This window comes from Sinocyclocheilus grahami, unplaced genomic scaffold (assembly GCF_001515645.1).
Source record: "Sinocyclocheilus grahami isolate Dianchi unplaced genomic scaffold, SAMN03320097.WGS_v1.1 scaffold177.1, whole genome shotgun sequence".
Lineage (NCBI taxonomy): Eukaryota > Metazoa > Chordata > Actinopteri > Cypriniformes > Cyprinidae > Sinocyclocheilus > Sinocyclocheilus grahami.
This window is the reverse complement of record NW_015505356.1, coordinates 142,688-157,382: the sequence shown is the minus strand read 5'-3', so window position 1 is coordinate 157,382 and position 14,695 is coordinate 142,688. Positions and strand designations below refer to the sequence as shown.

Here is a 14,695-nt window from a genome sequence, read left to right as displayed (position 1 = left end):
TCTTGGATTGTGTCATTCCAAAACAGCACCAAAAAATTACCCCACCAACATTTACTGATACTCAGCATCAGACGTTACCCAGTTAGAGGCTCAAGTTGAAAGTGTGCTATCACGTTTCTGATTTTGAAAATTGTATAACAATTGACACAAAGCCGCAGTTCTCCCTGAAGCATAGATCTAAGCAGGTGTGGGTGGGTAATGGTCTGTCAAGTTGGTAATGTTACCCGTCTTATTGTTTGAGTCCTGCTCTGCCACTCTTGTCCAGTTGAATGCTCACAGAAGCTTTTGTTCTGCCTATAGAACAAAGGCACTGGTCCTGGAGCTGCTGGCTGCTGTGTGTTTGGTGCGAGGAGGCCATGAAATCATCCTCTCAGCGTTTGATAACTTCAAAGAGGTAGATCCTGGGACTTTTACACCTGCATGTGTATTACAAAAACCATGGATGCTATATTTGTTTTTGTCATGTTTTTGCTTCAGTTCGTGCACATATAAAGCCAATTAGCTGGCCATTTTCTCTCTTCCCACATGCATTTGTGGGAAAACACCACATCTTAAGCCAGTCGTTTCATCAAACCAACGTCTTTGATAAGGATAAATGTTTTGGGGGGGAGTGAATTGCCTGCAGACTTAACCGTTCACTCAACCTCTCAGTTTAGTTTGCCTAGTCATTTAAATACCGGAAACGGGCCAATTATCCTGTAACTGTCCAACTCTATCCTGAGAAACTAGGAGAGCTAATCAACACAGCAGTCACAACAATGCTGTGAGAAAGACTGACATAAAATACTGCCTGTAAACTGGCAGAACTAGTCTTCAAAGAGTCTGTGGTTGACCTAACTTTGAATTTAGACTAATGAAATAAATGTTCCACATGTAAATCAGCAAAGCATTATGAACAAGAAGCTGATTGAAGTATGTGAAATAAGTTTCCATAGTGAAATGTGAGGGCCTAACGTATTTCCTTTTGTTATTTCAATCTCCTTCTTTTCCCATAAAGTCTACAATAAAGTCTGAATTTCTCCTGAATGGACTGTGATCTGAATTCTCCATCAGTCTCAGCTTCACTAAACCTCATAACCTCATACTCTGCTGTTTCTAAAACTAGAAGACTCTAAAACATGTTATGTTTGTTTTTCTCAAAGTTTGGTTATTTGTGAGGCTATAAGAGCTATAACTATCACACTTTATATTTGAACACTTCACAAATCTGTTCATACTGGACTCAAAATATGTGCAGGTATGTAAGGAGAAGCACCGCTTTGAGAAGCTGATGGAGTATTTCCGTAGTGAAGATGGGAACATCGACTTCATGGTAGGTGCATGAAAGAATTTTGTATTTGTAGAATTTTGAGACCAACGTGGATGTGCTTGACTCTGTGGTTTGTGTCTCAGGTGGCTTGTATGCAGTTCATCAACATCGTGGTCCATTCGGTGGAGGACATGAACTTCCGTGTACATCTGCAGTATGAGTTCACTAAGCTGGGGCTTGATGACTTCCTGGAGGTATCCAGTCAATGTTCAAACTAATCTAAAATCATTCAGTGTTTAAATAGCCAAGTTAAGTAAATAGTCAAGTTTGTTGTGTTTTTTTAAATTTTTAATACTATTGAATAATTCAGTCACACCACATGATAAAACATTAAGAAATCCCCTGTGTTTCCTTCCAGAAATCCAAGCACACCGAGAGTGATAAGTTGTCGGTGCAGATCCAGGCTTACCTGGACAATGTGTTTGATGTTGGAGGTCTGTTGGAGGACGCTGAAACAAAGAATGTGGCCCTGGAGAAAGTGGAGGAGCTGGAAGAGCATTTGTCACATGTAAGAACCATTAGATACTCTTTTCTTTCATTATTGCTGTTATTATTATACCTCATACACTCAGCATACATCAGCTAAAATGTGAAAAGCTTCATTGCATCAAATAAATATTTAAATAAATACATTTTATTGTATTTATTATTATATTTAATATTGAATATTTAAAAAATAAACAAAAAATATTTGTGATAGGTCTACAAGTGCTTTGGAAATTCATAAGCACCACTATTCTTTTTTTTTTTTAACATTTCTAATAACTTCCATAAATTTGTACATTTACATTCAAAATTTCGATTTTTATCGAAGTATCTTTTGTTCACTAAGGCTATAATATATTTTAAAATGTGATTTATTTATGTGGTGGCAAAGCTGAATTTTCAACAGCCATGAATATTTTTTGTAGAAGTTCAAAAGAACAGCATTTATTTAAAATGGAAATCTTTTGTAACATTAAAAATGTCTTTACTGTTACTTTTGATCAATTTCATGTGTCCTTGCTGAATAAAATTTTCTTTACTGACACCAAACCTTTAAACGGTAATGTGTATATTATGATGTCATTATTGACCAATTTTTTAAGAGTATTATGTTATAAATGTTTGCTTATATCACCACACTCAGATTTTGATTGAATTTATTCATAGTTACTTTTTATTATGTCAGATCTGTAAATATCAAGGAGAGTTTATTGTACCACAGATCTGCCATGTTGTCACTTTCAATATCTTAATGACATCAATCTTATCAGAGTTCAGGGAAATCAGGGTTATTCCCTAGTAATCACCCACAACATAAAGCTGGAGCTTAATGAAAGCTTAATGATTCACTTTTGGTGCAGAGAGATCTTAGAATATCATTTATAATCTGACTTGCAGACTGATTGGGTTTATAAGTGTTTAGTTCAACAGATAAGGCTTGTAAATCTGAGTATGCAGTATGCAGGCAGTGTGAAAACAAATCTCGGATTGTTCCTCTGATCTTGACTCAGTAGTGGGCCTTTCTGCTGGGCTGAGTTATGCTCATGGCAAAGGTCTTGAAATGACCAGATAATCACACAGAAATTCTGCTCTTGCTGGGGGAGGAGGACAGAATTCCCCAAATATTCCACTATGTTTGTACAGTAATCTTCACTCTATCAGAAGTGAAAGTGATGCTGCCTCATCTGCTGTGTCATACTGCTGGAAATATTGTTATTGATTCATAAGAGAGTGAGAGAGACAGAATGAAGATTAAAAGGGTATGGAAGAGATGTTTATAGGATTAATGCTCTGAACTGCCTCGCCATCTTCACTAATTTTTGTTTCAACACCTCTCACGCTGTCATGTTTTCTCTCGTGCTCTCTTTGTTTTTGTTCTAGGTGACAGAGAAGCTTTTAGATGTTGAGAATGAGACCATGACAAAGGTAGCAGACCTGGAGAAACAACTGTTACACAAAGACAAGGAACTGACAGCCATAAAGGTAAGCCTCACTCTCAGTCATTTATATCACCTTCACTCATGAGCTTGACATACAGATACCTCCTATAATGATTTGCTTGTGTAATATGAATAAGCAATAGGAATGATGACAGCGTTCAGTGAAAAAAGAGAAGTGAAAGTGATGCTGCCTCATCTGCTGTGTCATACTGCTGGAAATATTGTTATTGATTCATAAGAGAGTGAGAGAGACAGAATGAAGATTAAAAGGGTATGGAAGAGATGTTTATAGGATTAATGCTCTGAACTGCCTCGCCATCTTCACTAATTTTTGTTTCAACACCTCTCACGCTGTCATGTTTTCTCTCGTGCTCTCTTTGTTTTTGTTCTAGGTGACAGAGAAGCTTTTAGATGTTGAGAATGAGACCATGACAAAGGTAGCAGACCTGGAGAAACAGCTGTTACACAAAGACAAGGAACTGACAGCCATAAAGGTAAGCCTCACTCTCAGTCATTTATATCACCTTCACTCGTGAGCTTGACATACAGATACCTCCTATAATGATTTGCTTGTGTAATATGAATAAGCAATAGGAATGATGACAGCGTTCAGTGAAAAAATTTCAATTAATCCTTTGTGGTTTTTGCATAGTCTGGTTACTAGATGTCTAAATGTCTAATAACAGTAAGATACCATGTTTTTTGGACAAATATGTCATGCTTTTTTGGATATCCACAATAGTATTCTTTGAAGTACCTTCATAGAAATTACCATTAAATATTATGCTAATCATTCAGTACACTGGACTTTTTTTCACAGACTGTGATGGTATTAATACTGTGCATCTAGCAAAGTGTTGATATTTTCAGTTTTAAAATATCTTAGAAACTTGTCTTAGAAACACTATTGTGGATTGTTTATTTTGCTATTTGGGTGACTAATGCTATTTTGATATCTAATGCTTCTGAGACCCACAGAAATGTGAAAAGTGTCCATAGTATATATCAAAATAGAGGATCACACACAGTATCATCTGAATTTATTTTGAAATTTGGCGTTTGGAGTTTGGAGTTACTTTGGTTGTAGAAAACAGTTGTCATTCATAACCAAACTGTGCAACAGGACTGAAAACCACTGTACCATCTATCAACCATAGTATTTTCAGGGAATTTACATGTGTTGTGTGGCCTTATAAGATGATAGACTGAGTACCTTTGTACCCTAATATCCTTGACTGGTCATTCTCATGGTTATGCAGGAGACATATGAGTCCACTAGCTCACAGGTGCACACACTGCGGCGAATGATCCAGGAGAAGGATGCTGCCTTCCAGAGGCACAACAACATCAAGAAGCAATTGCTGGAGCTGGAGCAGCAGGGCACCATCCGTTTACGCAAGCAGCCTGATGGGGATATTGCTATTGAGGCTCTGGGTGGAGGAGGACTTGTTGGTGGAGCAGTGACTGGAGCATCTCTGGGAGACCTGGGCTTACTTACTGCAAGCATGAGTGGGAGTGGCGGTCTGGGTGTCACTTCACCTGCTGCTACTGAAGCTGTTGCTCCACCACCACCTCCACCTGCCCCACCACTCCCTTCAGAAGGTACTGAGTCTGAGAATAGCATGGAAAATCAGTTGTGTATGTGAATCTTGTGCGGTGTGTTATCAGTTACTGTTGCTGGAGTCATTGCTTGACCAGGAGATTTGATATTCTCAGAACTCATTTGATTTGAAATCATTTGATTTCAAGAGCGGACAAGGAAACGTTTAGATTTGGCACCAGTGCAAACCTACTGTCAATGGAAAACAGATATGTAAGGGTTCCCTTGAAGCTCAAGATTATGGAGACTTTTGTAGAGTTATCGTAGTGTATAATAATCAGAAAAACAAGGCTCAGCTGTGAACACTTAGTTCCCTCTGAGTTACAGAGCTTAGCAGGAAAAGGAAAAGCTAAGGGTGTTTCCTTTAGCTAAGGAGCAGTTTCTGCTGAGGAAGCAGCTGGATTGGGACTAAATAAATATCTATTAAACCCTTGTGACTGTTTGGGAACAGATTTAAGAGTAAAGCTGAAAATGTATGCATACTAATGTATTACATCTGTCTTATGTTATATAGTCGAGTGTGTTCCTATTCCTCCTCCACCTCCTCCACCTCTGCCTGGACCATCACCATCAGTCATCCTTAGTGTCGGCTTATCAGGTAATACAAAATTAAAAATAATAATAGGAAACAGTACTATCTTAGCTCTGATTTGTTGCGAACATAAGATTAAAGCTAGTCACAGTGACAAATCACTCAGGATCTTGTCATACGCAATTATGTTAGTAAATGTAATGTTTATTCTTCTATTGTAGCCATACGCATCAAGAAACCCATAAAAACCAAGTTCCGCCTTCCTGTCTTCAACTGGACTGCACTGAAACCCAACCAGATCAATGGCACCGTCTTCAACGAGATTGATGATGAGCGTGTGCTTGAGGTGAAATTGAGTATGACTCAGATTCGCACATTATTTTGAGTGTGAGTTCCATGAAACTCTCCACCCATGCCATGTGCTCTCGATTGGTCGTGTAGGAGTTGGATCTGGAGAAGTTTGAGGAGCTGTTCAAGACGAAAGCCCAGGGTCCTGTGGTGGATCTGTTGTGCTCAAAGAGCAAGGTTCCCCACAAGGCTGTCAACAAAGTGCAGCTGCTTGATGCCAATCGCTCGAAGAACTTGGCCATCACTCTGCGCAAGGCCAACAAGACCTCGGAGGAGATTTGCAAAGCCATTCAAACGTACGCACATATACAAGTGTCTTAATCTTCTCAAAAATCTCCTCTGAGATTAATATGATGCAATTTCCATGTTGCAGGTTTGATCTTAAAGCCCTGCCGGTGGATTTTGTGGAATGCCTGATGCGGTTTCTGCCCACAGAGGCTGAGAGTAAACTACTGCGTCAGTACGAGCGTGAGAGGAGACCTCTGGACCAACTCTCTGAGGAAGACCGTTTCATGCTCCTCTTCAGCAAGATTGAGCGGCTCACTCAGAGAATGAGCATCATCACATTTGTGGGCAACTTCAATGATAATGTCAACATGATGACACCGGTGAGCAACTATGATGGTCAACAAATGGGAAGTTGGGAAATTTTGTGGGTTTTTAAAATAGATTTTTGGTGAAGAATGACCATCCACAGTGATTTTTTTTGTTGTTGTTGAGATATTTGTGAAAATTTTATGACCAACATCCTTGTTGTTCCTGGAACAACATTCCTGTTCACATTTTGGGGTTAAATTGAGGCATAGACTTGTCAACCTATCATTTCCCTCTGATTTTAGGGGTTGTTAGGCTTGGGGTTAAGTATAGGGTTTGTTTGTTTGATGGGAATTTTATTCATGGAACAAGAAAAGATGTTGATCTAGGAACACGTTCTTGGTAATATCACAGTCACCCTGATCAAATCATGATTTGACATCTGTTCATTTAAATCCACAGCAACTCAATGCCATCATCGCCGCATCAGCGTCAGTGAAGTCTTCTCCAAAGCTAAAGAAGATTCTTGAAGTAAATGTCTACTTGTTTCGCGTATGTGATGAGTGGGGGCTGGGCCGAGAGCCGTGGGAACGGAGCGAGGCCGGTGGAGTAATTGATAATGAGCGACACCTGCACCACTCCGTTCCCACGGCTCTCGGCCCCACCCCCACTCGTCCCAGCGTATTATAATGTTTCAAAATCATCTGAAATTTGTCTCCAGTTATGCTTAACTATCCATTTTTGTCTCCACATAGATCATTCTGGCCCTGGGCAACTACATGAACAGTAGTAAAAGAGGCTCGGTGTATGGTTTCAAACTTCAGAGTCTGGATCTGGTGAGCTTGGGTGTAGAAATTACTTCAGCAATGTTTTAGTTGAATAACAGTGCTGTTCTCACCCATGCTGATGTTGTTCTCTCACAGCTGCTAGATACTAAGTCTACTGACCGGAAGATGACACTGCTTCACTACATTGCTCTAGTCGTCAAAGAGAAGTATCCTGAACTGACTACCTTCTACAATGAACTGCACTTTGTGGATAAGGCTGCAGCAGGTCTGTGTCCTCCAGGGTTGGAATTTGAATTGAACTAACCATGTCCCGTGGGATGTTGAATTGTAATTTAAAATTAGAAATACAAGAAAGCAAAAATACAAAAAATTTAAATGACACTTACTGAAATTATATGCATTTCTTTGGATTTGACTCGAATTGCTTTAATTTTAAATCTTCCATTATAGTCTCTCTGGAGAACGTGTTGTTGGATGTTAAGGAGCTGGGTAAGGGCATGGATCTGGTCAGGAGAGAGTGCAGTCTGCACGACCACGCTGTACTCAAGGGCTTCCTCCAGACCAGCGATACACAGCTGGACAAACTACAGAAAGACTCCAAGACTGCTGAGGTGTCATTTCTCTCTTTTACAAAACACTTTCTGAATACAAAACAAGATTATCTGAATCTCAAATTGAATCCATTTACAGGAGGCCTTCAACAATGTGGTGCTTTACTTTGGGGAGAGTCCTAAGACCACGCCGCCCTCTGTGTTCTTCCCAGTGTTTGTACGGTTCATCAAAGCCCACAAGGTACTGCAATATATATTAAATGATTCACTCAATGGTTCTAGGCACTGCAGTAAAGAATCATGAATCTTCATATTATGACAAGAAGAAAACATTTGAGGCTCTGTATATGCATCAGATCAGGTAAAGACTTTTATTTTCTAAGCCTCAGGGGGAAAGGTGAACCCAACCCGACCTACTTTCACGTAATTGAGGACAGGAAGGAGCCGTTCACATGATCTGCTGTCTGGCATGTTTAGTAAACATGCTGCGGTGAAAGATCTGGCCTGCTAACCAATAGTTTGTAGGTTCAAACCCTGAATGGACACACAGTTACTATGTGTGTTTATATCTTTGGCCATCCTTGTTTTAATGTCTTCCCTGTTGGAGCATCAGCGTCAGAGCACTGGGGTGGAGTAGCAGACATTAGAAGAGGGTGAATAACAGGAAGGGGCAGCTGGGCTGAGATTTAAGGGCAGCTGCTGTGTTTAGACTGGCCTTTGCCTTCACAGCCTTTAACCCGGACACACACGCATACTCACACCTTTTCCTCACATTGTTCTGCTGGTGAATTTATGAGTCTACATGAGGAACCGAAAGAGCTCCAAGATCTCTGTGCATTCGTGTGCGTCCATATTCATATCCCTTCTCAGAGGTTGGTGGGATTGTTTAGATGTGAGGTCGTTGCCTGTGTTTTGTGCAGTGTCAGGACCTGGATCACACTCGCCTCACTGTCGGAACTGTGTTGTTGTTTTCTGCAGGAGGCTGTGGAGGAGAACGAACAGAGGAAGAAGCAAGAGGAAGCCATGAGAGAAAAACTACTAGCACAGGAGGCCAAACAGCATGACCCCAAGGTGAAATCTAAGAGCTGAGAGAAATAACTTTTTTTCCTTTAAATATCAAACTAGAAATGAGTTTTCTTTTCAGATGCCGTGTGTTTTTAAATCAAAAACTGCAATTATACTCATGAAAACATGTATCTTGTTTTCTCACTGCAGGTCCAGGCTCAAAAGAAGCGACAGCAGCAGCAGGAAATGATCGCAGAGCTCCGGCGCAGACAGGCCAAGGACCACCGGCCTGTATATGAGGGCAAAGATGGCACCATTGAAGACATTATCACAGGTGGGCCAGGCAGGACTACAATACCCATCAGCCAGGGGGCCACAATCACTGTGGTGGTCCACAGCTCTCCACATCAGCAGCTACTCTCTGTTATGTTAAACAGCGGCCCTTACAGCCCAATCACCACACTTTACAAGTGCATATCAGTTAAAACCAATGGTTCAGAATTTGAATCAACTCTCAGGGAAATTCAGAGTTAATAAGATTGCATACTAAGTGCCTCTTTTTATAAAATATGTAAATAAATTGTACAGGATGCCCTTAAGAGAGATTGTAGAAACTGTCCAGGAAATGTCCTTAAATTATTTTTTTGATAACAAAAGATCAGAATCTATGATTCGCATAATGCTCTCAGTTAAAGGTATATATATATTATTTATATTTATTTATTTGAATTATTAACCACTGAATCTTTTTTTTTTTTTTTGGCAAACACTCTCATTCCTTTAAGATTTTCTTATGCTGCAATACCAAAAAGCCAACAATTGATCTTTAAATGTAGTCCATAGGTTGTGCACATGTAGGGAAATTTTCACTATTTTAACATTTCATAAACAATGTCCCAGCCTTATGAACCCATATATATATCACTGACAGAATGCACAATATTCACTTTTCTTCTCTCCTGTTACCCCAGTCACAAAGCAATTTAATCAGTGTTTAATCTTTATTAATGCTTTTAAAGAGTTTCAGTATAACCTACATTTTACTTGAACATGTTTAACATATACTTTAATGGTTTATTCTTAAAGTTTACCCATGTATCTTGAGCTCAGGTTTATCATTAGTTAATTAACAGAGCAGTTTTTCCATAAAAAAACAAATTCCTCCATCTGAGATCTACACTAGTGTTCAAAAGTTTGGGATCTGTAAGATTTTATTCATGTTTTTGAAAGACGTCTCAAAGGTTGCATTAATTTGCATAAAAACAGTAAAAAGTGATATTGTGAAATATTATTGTAACTTTAAAATGTTTTCCATTTTATATTTTGAAATAAAATGTATTCCTGTGATGGAATTTAAGCAGCCATTACTTCAGTCTGCACTGTCACATGATCCTTAAGAAATTATTCTAATATACATTCTATGTGCTGCTTAATATTTTTGTGAATAGAAACATTCAGAAGAACAGCATTTGTTTGAAATCTAAATATTTTGTAAGTTGAAATACCTTAACTCTCACTTTTGATTAATTTTATGCATCCTTGCTGAATAGAAGTATTACTTTCCTAAAAAAAACACAAAACAAAATGAAATGAACCCTAATATTTGAATGATAGTGTACCCAGTGTAGAAGATTTTATAGCGATGGCTGTTAAATAGGATTGAAAACATCCTTGGAAAAAATCCAGGAAGTGGTAAGGGTTTCTGTTTTAGGAACACATGCTCCTTCTTAACCTCAGATATAACGTTCTGTCTCTGACCTCCCTCAGTGCTGAAGAGTGTGCCCTTCACAGCCCGCACGGCCAAACGGGGCTCTCGCTTCTTCTGCGATACCAACCTCTTCGACGAGTCCATCTGCTAGCCCCCCAAACCCCCCCCAAAAAAACTGCCCCTAATGCCGCAGGTTGTCCCGTTCTCTTACCACTTGCAAAGTGCATGCATACAACCACTCGCATGACCCATTCTGTCACTCTGGTTACCCAGCATCCTCTACTAACCTAAGCACAATGGAATAGTAGGAAACACGAGCTGTGGCTGTTCACAGATCTGAAACAGGGACCGGCCAAATCTTTCTCAAGGGAATTATGACAAATGGACTGAAAAGTATTCAAATCTGTATGAAATATATAATATAATATTTTTTTGTACTGTAAAACCGTTGCCTGACTGATGTTTACATAAATGCTTATTTGATTCAGGTTGTTAAAATAATTTTTGTTATGGGTTGTTCTATTTGTCATTGTCCAGAGAGATTTGGTCTGTGTAACAGTCCTCATTATGTTTCACTTGGTTTGTCACCTGCTAACACTCATGTTCTCTCCAATAACTCTTTGTTATACCTTTCCAGCAGAACAGGGGATTAATCTGGGTAAATTTGAGCACAGAATAATTGAAGGGTAAGAAAGGCATCATGGAGCTTCATGACGCTTTGCTCCTGTCTGCCTTTTTACCGTCAGCTCAGTTGCTTTAGCGGTGCTACATTTTGAACATTGCTACAACGCTGAAGCTTATGTGTCCAAATTAAGTCTTGTACTGAATATTGCTTTTTTGCATTGTTAAATATATATTTTATGAAACTTGTAATTGTGTAAAAAAAAAAAAGATAATTAGCTATAGTTTTACCACATTAGCTATATAGTTTTTTTTTTTTTTTTTTTTTTCACAATTTAGAATGTTTCTCAATTTTGAGAAAAAAAATTATAATTTTGAAATATAAACTTTCAATTTTGAGAAAAAATATGCGAAATCGAATATTTACGTATTTGACTTTTTACCCTCAGAATTCTAAGTTTGCATCTCGCAATTTTTTTTTAAATTTTTTTTTTTTACTAAGAATAAAAAATAAAGGTAATTGTGACTTTTTATCTCACAATTGCAAGTTTATATACGTCACAATTATATCTCTGTCTGAATTCTGACTTTTTTCTCAAATGGGCTTCCATATTTGTATTTATATAAACTATAATATTTTTATAGTTTTATATAACCTTATAAATATCAAATATTATTACGAACTAATTATTGGATAGTACAAAACCTTATTATTTCTGTTAGCTTTTCTTCAGTAGCCTATTTTCTTAGGTCTTTTGGAAAGGATCCAGGAATGAAATCTCTATTTTCTTGTCATCACTGTTGCATGTCTGCTGTTTTGTCCGCTGTATCTTTGCACTGTGCTGTTTGTCTAACATGTTTATGTCTGTCACATGCATGCAAATCTGTGTTCTATTCAGCAAGATCTACATGTAATGGTTACTGTATATAGTGGTATAGTGTTTCATTATATATGGAAATGTTATAGTATCTTTTAAGACCTCACTGAACACTGAATCTATCTATCAGTTCAGACAAATTTGTGTTGAATGGTCTTACAAAATTCTGTCATTTACTCACTCTCTTTTTTTTCTCTGTTGAACATAAGATAATTTGAAGAATGTGTGTAACCAAACAGTTTCTGGTCCCCATTGACTTCCATTGTATTTTTTCCATACTATGGAAGTCTGTGGCTACCATCAACTGTTTGGTAACCTACATTTATCAAAATATCTTCTCAAGAGAACAACAGAAAAAACAAATAAACTCAGGTTTGGAACAACATGAGGGTGAATACATGACAAAAATGTAATTTTGGGTGAACTATCCCTTTAATGTTTTTGTGGAAACCGTGATACATTATTCCTTTTTGGAGCTTGACAGCTGCCAGTCACTGTTGCTTTCATTGTAAGGACAAGTACAATATCAACATTATGCTAAATATCTCCTTTCCCAGATAAAAACATGAATGACATGAGGCTGGGTAAATGATAGAATTTTCCTTTATGGGTGAACTAGAAAGTAAGAGCAACAGAATTCTGCATTCTTTCAACCTTTTCAAAGACGGCAGCAATATTAGCAGCCAGCTCAAGTGCTGAGAATGACCCCTGCAACCCTGAGTGTTCCCTGATCTAACTCTTAACTCTCTCCCTTCCCCACTCACAGATCTCCGAAGCCAGCCCTTCCTGCGAGCTGATGCGGTGATCCGGAATGGGTGGAAGCGACCCTAAAGACCCCCCACTCACTCACCCCCCGCCCCGCTTTCTTCTGAAATGGCGTCTTCCTGCAATTCAAAGTGACTGAGGGAAGTGCAGGACCAAACCAGTGTCTTTGGTTTTAAGGGGGTGGGGAAGTTGTTATTTATTTATGGAAATCCTTTTTGGATTCTGCACTGGAGGCTCTTTCAATAAAGCCATAAGAGCACAGACATTAAGGGCTGCCTCATGAACGCTTGCGCACGCAAATCTGAGGAGTGTCTGTAAAAGCTTGAGTTGGCACAGGAAAAATGCTTGTGGTTGACACACAGACGGCGGTAACACTATCCTGCTGACCATGAAGAGACTTCCAACGGGATTTCACGCCCATTAACGTGGATTTCCTTTTATTGTGCAATGTAAGCGTGACTTTCTGTCTGAGGTCACTGACTTTAAGGCCAGAGCCCGTTTTGTACAGCTCTTTATTAACTATGAACTCAAATGATTTGTTAATCCTATTCAACTACCTGGAATGGACTAGTCTGTCTCCAGTATTTTAAACCAGACTAGTACTATGGTTACAAAGAAGTGCCTTTCTCTTCAGTATTATTTCTTATAGCCAAAATTGATGTATCTAAGTTTATACTTGTTAATCATTATGTTGTAACATTTCTAATGCTCAATGTAAATACATACAGATATCCAAAAATGCATTGCAACTTTAACAAAAGAGCCTGAATAAGTGCTCTATTTGACTGACAATGTGCCTTGTTTTGATGGTGCCTTCTTCACCCCGCTTTCTAAATGTCTAATGCACATGTATCAGAACAGTGTACATAACGTTATGCCATGCAGTGAAACTTCTCAGAGAATAACGCTCTGATCCGTTCTTTACCCCACAAATGTATAAGGTATAAATGCATTTTACTCTGTTTTAAAAGAATATCCAATGGGAAGCACTCCAGTATTGTAAAGATAACAATCATTTGGGTGTGCAGTTTGTACTTGTTCACTCTAAACCAGTTGCCCATGTTAGTAAAATGAAGGACAGTCCTCATGGTTTGAAAGAATTAATTCATTTGGTTTAAACCAACAGTTACGTTTTATAAGATGGATTTTATTATATAATATGGCCCTAATCGAATAATTATTCTCTTTGCACTATCATTGAAAAAGAGCAGATTATCCAAATAGTGACTCGATATGAAATAGAGCTTTATTTTAGCAATAAATAACGCGAGGCCGCGCTTTACTGTGAATAACGTTAGTTAAAGCCGGTTATATTTACAATTCACTACGGCCTCAAGTGCTTATTGCTTTTACAAAACAAAGTGTTTTAGACAATGACAGAATGTATTATTACGTGATGAAAAATACATTAGGTGGAGTCTTTCCGTGAGAAGAGAGAAAATGACCCCGACAAAAGCCTGCTATGCAACAGGAAGAGAACTTGCAGGTGTTCTCAACGGGTGCTTCGCGTCATAGCTGTTGGAACGCTGTTCTGACCTATCAGGATGCCAGGACCGGAAGTGTCCGTTTTATTTAAAAAGGGACACATTACCATATGATTCGAGCTCAAGAGAAGTGAACACATGTAAACTAAACACTAACAATTTTTGTATGTTCTTGGGAGTTACTCCTTAGACTGAACTTTTTTTATATTGTCGGACAGAAACTAAATCAAGCCATTTGGGAGGAAACACAAAGCACAAGATGAATGTACCAAAGTTTTAAAGTTATTTGGTTGAAATGGACCAGTGAATGCAGCAGTTAACTGGATATTCTTTTGAAGTGGCAAATAAAAATATTTGAGACTCGACTTTGCCTTTATGACGATTTCATCAAGTGGGACAACTTTTGGATTTATTTCTTTTTCATTTTACACTGTATATTGTAGATTTGTAGCTATGGTAATTTTTTGTGATGAGTTAAAACATCTGGGGATCATATTTTAAATTGATGCCAGTGACAAATAATTAGAAAGAGTGCCATTTTACCTATATTCACCCTGATCACATCTAGTACTAGGACAACAGTAATTGTTTTAGATCCATAAGTAATGCATTCTGTATTAGCAGCCTAATATTTTTACATTTATTAA

The 14,695-nt window shown here is 38.3% G+C and overlaps 1 protein-coding gene across 5 annotated transcripts in view; it reads left to right on the top strand.

Annotated features, from left to right (window-relative positions):
* LOC107593903 (formin-like protein 3) overlaps positions 1–14,457 on the top strand; it is a 44,750-nt gene extending 30,293 nt beyond the window's left edge. For 2 of the 5 annotated variants that reach the window (XM_016283780.1, XM_016283784.1), the window contains 19 exons: positions 301–394; positions 1,238–1,312; positions 1,393–1,503; positions 1,668–1,817; positions 3,176–3,277; positions 4,494–4,836; positions 5,349–5,432; positions 5,588–5,712; positions 5,808–6,010; positions 6,088–6,322; positions 6,711–6,779; positions 7,004–7,084; positions 7,172–7,301; positions 7,487–7,647; positions 7,727–7,828; positions 8,566–8,658; positions 8,803–8,926; positions 10,360–10,493; positions 12,566–12,640. In XM_016283780.1, the coding sequence (XP_016139266.1) occupies positions 301–394; positions 1,238–1,312; positions 1,393–1,503; positions 1,668–1,817; positions 3,176–3,277; positions 4,494–4,836; positions 5,349–5,432; positions 5,588–5,712; positions 5,808–6,010; positions 6,088–6,322; positions 6,711–6,779; positions 7,004–7,084; positions 7,172–7,301; positions 7,487–7,647; positions 7,727–7,828; positions 8,566–8,658; positions 8,803–8,926; positions 10,360–10,451 (2,374 nt within the window). In that variant the 3' untranslated portion in view covers positions 10,452–10,493; positions 12,566–12,640. Of the gene's footprint in view, positions 1–300; positions 395–1,237; positions 1,313–1,392; positions 1,504–1,667; positions 1,818–3,175; positions 3,278–4,493; positions 4,837–5,348; positions 5,433–5,587; positions 5,713–5,807; positions 6,011–6,087; positions 6,323–6,710; positions 6,780–7,003; positions 7,085–7,171; positions 7,302–7,486; positions 7,648–7,726; positions 7,829–8,565; positions 8,659–8,802; positions 8,927–10,359; positions 10,494–10,937; positions 10,987–12,565 lie in introns of all 5 variants that reach the window. The other 3 variants (XM_016283782.1, XM_016283781.1, XM_016283783.1) reach the window with 3 other exon arrangements.
* Positions 14,458–14,695: the final 238 nt, after the last annotated feature.